Source organism: Peromyscus californicus, unplaced genomic scaffold, assembly GCF_007827085.1.
Source record: "Peromyscus californicus insignis strain IS unplaced genomic scaffold, ASM782708v3 Scaffold_11__1_contigs__length_118956290, whole genome shotgun sequence".
Taxonomy (NCBI): Eukaryota; Metazoa; Chordata; class Mammalia; order Rodentia; family Cricetidae; genus Peromyscus; species Peromyscus californicus.
In genome coordinates this window covers 33,430,346-33,440,313 of record NW_026294402.1, presented here as the reverse complement: position 1 = coordinate 33,440,313, position 9,968 = coordinate 33,430,346, and the positions used below count along the sequence as shown (strand labels likewise).

Here is a 9,968-nt window from a genome sequence, read left to right as displayed (position 1 = left end):
AAAATATTTACTGCGCAGAATTTACATTTGCAAGATATGCTTTATTAACTGTGAATCAAGAAGGATTTGTGTTAATTCCTTTCTGGTATTTGAAAGCAACATATTCTTCCCTGATGAGGGAAAGAAAGAGAATGGTACAGACAGGATGTCTGATCTTGAATTTATTTCAAGTAAAAATAAAAACTATCCACAGTAAAGTGATGGCAACCTATTGTTACCTTAATCAAAGTCAGATTCTTTCATATTTTCTAAGAAACATTTTATAGTAACAGTAAGAAATATCACTTATCACTATTCCTAAACAGGCAAAATGCTAAAAGGAACAATAATGATGGAAATATCTATGAATCCTATACAAAACTGTGCCTAAAAATATGTATGCAGCACTAATAATCTCTATGTTGTAACTATATAAAAATCTTCTTATTATTCAAGATATTTCTTAGGGCAATTTTAACATCTTTGTTTCTCAAGCTATATATTAAGGGGTTCAACATTGGAACCACAATGGTATAAAAAATGGAAGATATTTTTCCTTGGTCAATTGATATAGCAGAAGAAGGTTTCAGGTACATAAATCCACATGATCCAAAGAACAGAGAGACAGCAATTATGTGGGAACTGCAGGTGCCAAAGGCCTTAGATCTACCCACCGTGGACCTTATTTGGAGGATGCTGGAGATGATGAAGCCATAAGAGACAAAGATGATGACACTGGGCAAAATGATGTCTTTCCCCCCTACAATGAAGATTTCTGTCTCATTGACATAGGTGCTGGTGCAGGAGAGCTGCAGCAAAGGGAGGACATCACAGAAGTAGTGGTTGATGGTGTTTCCATCACAGAAGGTCAGTCTGAGCATGCAACCAGTGTGGATCATGGCATCAGAAAATCCCATCAAATATGAACCAAGCATAAGATAAGAACACACACGTGGGGACATGGCAGTGTTATACAAGAGTGGATTGCAGATAGCTACATACCGATCATAGGCCATTGACATCAGTACATAACATTCAGAAATTATAAAAAAAACAAAAGAAGTAGAGCTGGGACATACAACCCATGTAAGAGATAAGGTTTTTCTTTAATATAAAATTCATCATCATTTTGGGTGTAATCACAGAAGAATAACAGAGATCTACAAAGGACAAATTAAAGAGAAAAAAATACATGGGGGTGTGTAGATGAGCATTTAACATAATTAAAATAATCAAAGTCAAGTTCCCCAGTACTGTGATCATATACATTAATAGAAACAGTAAGAAAAGAGGCATTTGGAGTCTAGGCTCGTCTGTTAATCCCAAGAGAATGAATTCAGTCACAATAGAGCCATTTGCCAGAACCATTCTTCTCTAAGACAATTTGTAGACTGAAAATAATATAGAAAAATTGGAGGACAGTATAGATCTTCCAGCAGTAGCTTGTCTCAAAAATATGAGGTATAAGTTGACAATGTCTGAAAATGCTCAGCATGAAATTAAAGAATGTCTTGCTAAGTATAGTAGCATGTGCCTGTTACTCCAGTACTTAAGAGGTAGATACAGGAAACTCAGGCCTTCAAAGCTATCCTTGACTATATAGTAAGTTCAAATCCACCATAGGCTACAAGAGATCCCATGTCAAAACAAAAACAAAAAACAAAAATGAATCAATGGAGAAATCTTTCATGTTACATATTAATATATAATGTCTTTCACCCTATATTAGAGTCTTAAAATTGAAAACAACAGATTATCACTAATTTCACCATCAAAGATGATCCCAGTGTTGCCATTTGCCATATTCTAATTTAACTGTTAGAAAATTCAGGGGAGAAGGATGAAGTAGGATTGTCCAAGACAAAGTTGTCCTTATCTATTTGGTGTAGGGTGCTGGCTTCAAAGAATACTATCCATTACTATCTAATTAAGAGAAACTGTGGTTACCTGCAAAAGATCCTCAAGTTTCTGCCTTGATATTCCCTCACAGAAGAAGGTAGAGAGGTTCAGTAGACCACCACATGAGATTCCAGGTATTCACTCTGTTCTCAGTTCTCAGTTGTGTGTAATTTTGCCTCAGTTTTACATGATGTTTTGAGGTGCTGACTATGTAGGGTATTGAAGGTTAACTAAAGGAGCACTCCACCTGCGAAGCTATGGGGAAGTCATCAATCCATCCTGGGATAAGACTTTTCCCTGATGTAGATATTTTGGGATTGTCCATATTCCTGTTAGTCACACCTCATCCATGTTGCTGTAAATTCAATAAACTCATTGTTTCTTCAAATTAAACTTTAGTAGAATCATTACTTTGGTCCAATTTTGGTATCCTAGCTGAACTAAGTAGCCATTTGTTCACATCTCCCTTGGAAAAGTTTATACAGTTCTCACCTACCATGTCTTCATGACTTTGCTTCTACCCTAGCCCAGATATAAATTATAGAAACCTAATGATGAGGTGTCAGATTGGACTCAGTAAAGTTGGAAGCATGAACACTGATTTTAGGAAAGGTTAAGATGTGTCTGACACAGAGAAACTCTTAAATGTGGAATGGAATAGCGTGAGAAATGTTCATGGAGTTGATTGCTGCTAAAACCCTTGCAAGCACCCTGTTCAGAATCTGAATGTTATCTGCTTACCTTCAAGATGCTTCCAGGAAAGTCACTGAATTTTAGGACTGCAAACACTGGAAAGAAAACTGTGCATCTTAAAGCACGGTACATCATATCAGTGTGGGACTATTATGCAAATACAAAAGGCAAGAAGTTGAGGAGGAAATACCACATGATATATACTGAATTGCAGTCTTAAGCAGTTAGGTTCACATAAGCAAAGAGTAGAAGGTTGGTTGCTGGTGTCAGTAAGGAAATCAGTTGATGCAAACCAAAGTTTAAAATTTTCAGTTATGCAACATAATTAGGTTCTAATGTTCAACATGCTGACTATGGTTAAAATGTTATATTATATACTTGGGATTTACTAACAGGACATTTCTTCAAATACCTTCTCACTGACTGTATGCACACAAAATACATAAAAAACATCTTATAAACAAGGAGGCAAATTTGAATTAGCTTCATTATTGAGTCATTTCACAATGAATAATTTAGTTAAAACATAATGTTCTAAATGTCATGTATATCATTTTAAATATTAGTGATATACTAATAAAGTTGTTAAATAAAAGCAAAATAATTAGTATAATTTATTAATTGAAACAATTAATTGAAAACTTGCCTTTTTATGAGAGCAAACTCTGATATTTCCTTATAACTGAAATTCACTCCTATCATTCTAGAAGTGTGATATTGGACTATGAGGCTTTAATTCCTTTAATTATAAAAGGAAACAGAATAAAAATAATCTTTCCTATCCAGGGTATCTTTTTGAGTTACTAGTCATAACATATAAGATAATTATTAGTCTTCTGAGGAATCATAGGAAATATGAATAGCCTTTCTTATTATCTTATTATCAATTACAGTTGACAGTTTAGGCACCCCCCAAAAAAGGAGCTCACATGTGTTTAAAAGCCTAATGTACCTTTTAATATGAGAAAGGTAGATGTAGGGTTTTTGCCTTCCAAGAGAAGAGATGCTCGATATAGACAGAAAATGAGGCAATTGCATTTATACACGGGGCAATTGCATATCTTTAGTTCCCCAGGGACTCAAAATCTTAATCTGGACTGGCCTTCTCTTCAGGGACTGTCCAACTTTGAGCAATAGTGAACTTCAGTCTTCTATTATATTTTATCTATTAAGGAAAATTGGAAATGCTCCAAAGGCTATCCCATATTTCCATATTACTTCATCAAAGATTTCTTTCCAGCAATATGGTAACACATTTGAGGTATCAACTCACCGATAATTCTCAAAATCAATTTTAAGTTAGTTTTTGTTGTTGTTAGCTGTGCGTTTACAGTGTTCAGGATCAAATTTGATTCCTTAAATGTGCTCCTTCTATGACTGGATCACATGCCCAGCCATCCATAGCATGCATATATATATATATATATATATATATATATATATATATATATATATATATATATATATGTGTGTGTTAACATTATTTTTGTTTTTATTTTTTAAACATTGTAATTAAAATATATTTACATTGCTTTTCCCATTCCCTTTCCTCTCTCCAGTACCTTCCTTAAAATATCCTCCCTCATATATAATTATAACCCACTAAGTCTTTTTTGTTGTTGACAACTTTGTATTGGGCAGTCAATTATTACGGGTCATGGAGAGCACTGAGACTTGGTACTGTGAGAGGCCAGAAGAGGCAATTGGTGAAGGTGCAGTAGCCCCAGGATGGAAGGGGCCCTACAGAGAACTTGAGGTTTTAAACTATGAAAAGAGCACAGGAGAAGCTATTGGTGAAGTGCAGCCTAGCTGCAGCACCAGTACCATGGGACACCCACTACAGAAAGCAGTAGTCATGGAGTGCAGCCTGCTTGAGTCTATCAGACAACATGTGTATGCTGTGGAAAGCCATTTAGAGGTGCTCAGACAGCAGTAAATGAATCTAAGTCTCCAGTAAGGACAAAGTATTGTCCTTATCATGAAGGAAGTCGTCCAATGTAGTCACCTGCCATCAGGTAACTGGCTCTTTTTATGTCAATTTGACACAAGCTAGAGTCATCTGAGAGGAAGCAATCTCAATTGAAAAATATCCTCCATAAGATCAGGCTATAGGCAAACATTTAGGACAGTGGTTCTCAACCTTCCTAAAGCTGTAGGCCTTAAATACTGTTCTTCATGTTGTGGTGACCTCCAACCATATAGTTATTTTGATGCTACTTCATAACTAATTTTTCTACTATTATGGATTGTAATGTAAATATCTGTTATGCAACCCCTATGGGTCTTGCGACTCACAGGTTGAGAACAGTTTGTTTTTGTTTTGTTTTTTTAATTAGTGATTGATCTGAGAGGACCCAACTCATTGTGAATGGTTGCACCCCTAGGCTGGTGGTCCTGAGTTTTGTAAGAAAGCAGGCTGAGTAAGCCTTGAGGAGCAAGGCAGTAAGTTCTGCAGGTGGCTTAAAGGAGAAACAGAAGTCAGAAAGGAAGAGGCCTCTGCACTTAGGCAGGACCATGTTTATTGGCAGACACAGAGACATGATTTCACCCATGAGGATGGATGGGTAGATGGATGAATGAATGCCTCACACCATGCAGGCAGATGAGAAAATGACTCCATGCCATGGCCAATGAAAGTCCACAGGAAGAAGATGGCTACAATCTTTATACTGGTAGAAATGACTACCATTAGTACATTACCTCCCCACTCACGGTACCTCCCTTCTGGAGTTGCCTTGCCCTGCCACAAGGAAATCTGGGAAGTGTAGCTTCAGCAGGAAATAGTCATTCCAAATTCTAAGAGGATATGGAGAAAGATAAGGCTGTTTTTCTGCTGAAGAGAGCCTTTGGTGGGGGGCGGTAGTTCTGGTTCTCTGGAAGACCTATGGTGGAGGGGGTTCTTTGGCCAATTAGCAGAAGTTTAAACTTTATCGCCTGGGCTGGATCGTGCAATTGCCATCATGCATTCCTGAAGAGACTGGAAAAATAATTGTTAGAGGGATGTAAACAAGTGAATTGGTTGCAGAACAAAACCTGAGTGATTGCCCAGTAGGTTTGCAGGATGGGAAGGGATGCAGGAGGAAGAGACAGAGGAAGTGGGCATAGAGTCAATTCAGGGTGATGGTGACTGGTCCCATTACCAGGACTGCTGCACCCAAATGAGACAGCAGAAATAGTGGACAGATTCAGAGAATCAAATGAAGGGAACAGGACAAAATAGGGGACTACTGTAAAGAATTGTATCTGGCCTGAGGTTAAAAGGATAAAGGTCCCTTTAAGCCAGTTTTTCCATAGCATCTAAAAGGTTATGTTGCAGATGTATAAAGATCAAATGGAGCAAATGGAGCTGGTATAGGGTGAGAACTATTGGGAGAGCTTATGTGGTACGTTTTGTTTGGGTAGAGGGTGAAGTTCAGTAAGCAAAACATTTATAAGACAGGGTAAAAATGTATGTATGAGGAAAGTAAGGAGGAAAGGTATAACCCAGGGAAGGAGCCAGAGTGAGAGGGAACCAGAAGCCTATACATAGGAGGAGGCTTGTGGTTGAACTTTAGTATGACCTCCTCTTTTTAGGCACCATCTTAAACCTTTTAGGATTTGTGGGCATGGAAGCAGCATGTCAGAAGAGGTGGGCACACATCTCTTCCTTATCAGTAGTCAGATCTAGTTTTTTTAAATTGTGGAGTACTGCTGCAGTCAGGGACCCCAGCTGGTCCTGAAGGATGCTAAGATGATCTGAGCTGGTAAGGCAGAGGAGTTAACTGATGCAAGGAAGTTTGCAGTCCAGCTCTCTTCATTCTGAGTCCCAAACCAAAGTCCAGAGTGGCAGGAAGAGGGATGAGTTAGATGGTCTTTGGGCCATTCTTCCAATTTTCTGAAGTCACCCAAACTGCTTTTAGAGGTTTGGAGCCACTGATCTTTCTTGTAGCTGCTTTGAAGCTAATGAAAGTTCAATGAGAGATGCAGTAGAGTGCCTCAGAAGTGATTCCATCCAAGGGGCCATGATAAAACTTGACAGCTGGTAAAGACACATAACATAAGTCAGGAGGTAATAACTGTACAACTCTGTGGGGAATATTAAGAGACAAAGTTATATGAGGGAAAATTTTACATCAAAATTAACATTAGTTTAATATAAGATTAAACAAAGTTAACATAAGGTTCAATGCAAATGTACAACTGGCTGGAACATGTACCAGAATTCTATAGAACGATAAAGTAACTATAATTAGCCGTTTGTTTACATTGGAATGCTGCATAAGAAACAAGTACCTGGAACCTTTATAAAAAAAAAAAAGAAAAAGAAAAAGAAAAGCCAGTTGAGATCAAGATCTAAGGAATGAATCTGAAGAAAAAGCATTTAAGTGATATTCCTTGCTTCCAAGTATGATGAAACATATATTTGTTTTAATTATTAAAATATTTTGGGGGGTTAGAAACAAATTGATTTAAAAAATTTAAAAATTGGGACTATTATCTTAAATGACCATATCTAGTATTTAAAAAATGACTTAGTTCATATTTTGTTAACATTAAATTGTTATACTTACATTCCAAGATTGCACAGTAAATATATTTTATATTGTCAGGCCATGAAAAGACACAATTTAATTCTAAGATGTGTTTCCCTGAAATAAATGATTTTCAATTTAAAAAGCATACTCCCTGAGAAAGGGACTGCTTTGCTTCCTCCTCAATATGCACTTCTGTAGAACACTCAAGAACACCCTAAGTTACTACATGAGTCTGTGGCTGCCAGATCAAAAGTAAATGACTCACTATACAAAGTTTATACTAAAGAACCAGAATTTGTTAATTAATTCTATTACCAGGACTTTTCTTAATCTCTATAGTCTCATTCCACACACTCAGCCAACAGATGAAAAATAAAAGCAGTCATGTCAGATCTATCATAAATAAGTTACATGTTACATAGCCTGAATTAACAAAGAATGCCAAAGCCAACTTTTCAGTCTTTCTGCAGATGGACAAATCTCTAGGTCAACACATACTGACAGCAGTAAGCACATTTTTTGACATCATTTTGTTTGAAAAGATTGGATGTTTAGAGGCACAACTTGTAAAGCAAAATAACCAAATAAAATGAGCTTTAACAAATATTGGTGTGATGATCTGAGTAAAAATAGCTCTGTAGGCCCATATATTTGTGTGCTTAGTTATCAGGGAGTGAAATTGATTGAAAGATTAGAAGGGTTAGGAGATGTGGTCTTGTTGGAGTATGTATGTCACTGGGGGGTGGATTTGGGTTTTTCAAAAGGTTATGTCAGGCCCAGTGACTCTCTTTCTGCCTGCTTGTCTGCATATCAGGATGTAAAGCTCTCAGATATTGTGTGACACAATTTCCCCCACTATGATGATACTGTACTAACCTCTGAAACTCAAAACAAGATCCCAATTAAATTCTTTTCTTTTATAAGAGTTGCCTTGGTCATGGTGACTCTTCCCAGCAATAGAATAGTGATGAAGACAATTGGCTTATGGAAATTCTTAGAAAACATACACAAGCATTAGTGCCAAAGCCTGTATACTCCTTGTAGGCTTCAAGGCAAGAGTGCAGGCACTAGCCCTGGAGTTGCATGATATTTTGTTTGTGCTCTGACAAATAAAGCTTGCCTAGAGATCATAGGGTAGAGCTAGCCAGTAGTTAACCATAGAGGCCAGGTAGTGGTGGCACACACCTTTAATCCTAGTACTTGGGAGGAGGAAGCAGAAAGATCAGGCCACCTTGGGCTACAAGAGATTGAACCAGTCTAAAAGAGAAACGGAGCCAGTTGGTGGTAGCTCACACCTTTAATCCCAGTACTTGGGAAGATCATGCCTTTAATTCCAGCATATGGGAGGCTCAAGTTTTTGATCCCAGCACATGGAAGGCTCATGCCTTTAATCCCAGCACTACGGAGGTGGAGACAGGAATATAAGGCAGGTGGAGACAGGATCTCAGCCCATTCAGTCTGAGTATTCATAGAGACAGGGGCCCATTCAGTTTGAGGATTCATAGAGATAGGAGCATTCCATTCAGTCTGAGGATTCACAGAGATGGGATCACCCCTCCTTTCAGGCTGAGTTTCATAGTGGTAAGAAGTCACTAAGTGGCTGGCTATTCTGCTTCCCTGGTCTTTCTGCTTTCACCCCTGATATCTGACTCTGAGTTTTTATTATGAAGACTAATTAGAGCCCCACTTTACCCTGGTGCTCTATATCTAGGTAGAGACTAGATTTTCTTCTCAAAACACACAGGTGAGCCCATATTGAAGAGAATCTTCCTCATGCAACTCATCCTCTCCTGAAGATTCTGAAGGCTTAGGATAGCACTTACTAGAACTATTTGTTGACTCTGCAGATACAAAAAGCAACTGTCAGCATTACTACTTGAACATTCTGAATAACTTTCCAAAGCTGTGAGTTTGATGACAGAGTATCTGGCAACCTCCTTTAATCAGGGAACATGGGTGGTAAAGGCCATGACCAATTAAACTAGCTTGCAGGTCTCATACCAACCAGGTAGTAGGCTTAGATACAAGGTTCCCCTGTCCACAGCATCTTCATGTGTCAGTTCAGGAAACATTAAGGCCAAAGTGATTGTTATTTGACTCTCTGTTGTTTGAGACATTTGACATATGGGTACAGACTTTGAGATCCTCCACTAGGAAAAAAGAATCCAACCCTCTGTTGTGGGAGACATGGACAGTAGACTTCTAGCAGATCTTATTCTCCATGCATCCTTGAGGCTAGCAAGCAAGTTACTCTGTTAGATGGTGCCCTCCTTCAAGGGAACCACTTGGGCCTGGGACCATTACAATACATAACCCAAATGTATTGTAAATTTAACCCATTTTACTCAACAACTCAAAATTTCATAACCAATTTATGTATATATCCCCAATTGTCTTAGTTAGGGTTACTATTACTGTGATGAAACACCATGACCAAAAGCAACTTGTGAAAGAAAGGGTCACATCACTGTTCTTTATCAAAGGAAGTCAAGATAGGAACTCAAACACATCAGGATCCTGGAAGCCTGAGCTGATGCAGAAGCCATGAAGGATGCTGATAACTGGTTAGCTCCTCATGGCTTCTTTAGCCAGTAGCCCAGGTTGGCACCAGGCAGAATGGACTGGGTACTCCCCTATCAATTGCTAATTAAGAAAATGCCCTATAGGTTTCTCTACAGCCCAATCTTATTTGGGGTATCTTCTTAATTGAGGTTTTCTTCTCTCAGATGACTTTAGCTGTGTCCAGTTGACATAAAAACTATACAGCACAGTGATCTAAAATAATATTTTACATTAAACCTATTTTTGCTTTACTTTAAACTTGTTTTGTTTTATGTGGGTTTTTTTTTGGGCTGACAATTAAATGAGAGGCAGAAAGGCAGA

At 38.0% G+C, this 9,968-nt stretch overlaps 1 protein-coding gene across 1 annotated transcript; it reads right to left on the bottom strand.

Moving 5' to 3' along the window:
* Positions 1-407: 407 nt before the first annotated feature.
* Positions 408-1,347, bottom strand: LOC128103646 (olfactory receptor 8B3-like). Its single transcript, XM_052728223.1, is given in 2 exon segments — positions 408-1,037; positions 1,039-1,347. Coding segments are annotated over 2 exon segments (939 nt in total).
* Between the last annotated feature and the right edge of the window lie 8,621 nt (positions 1,348-9,968).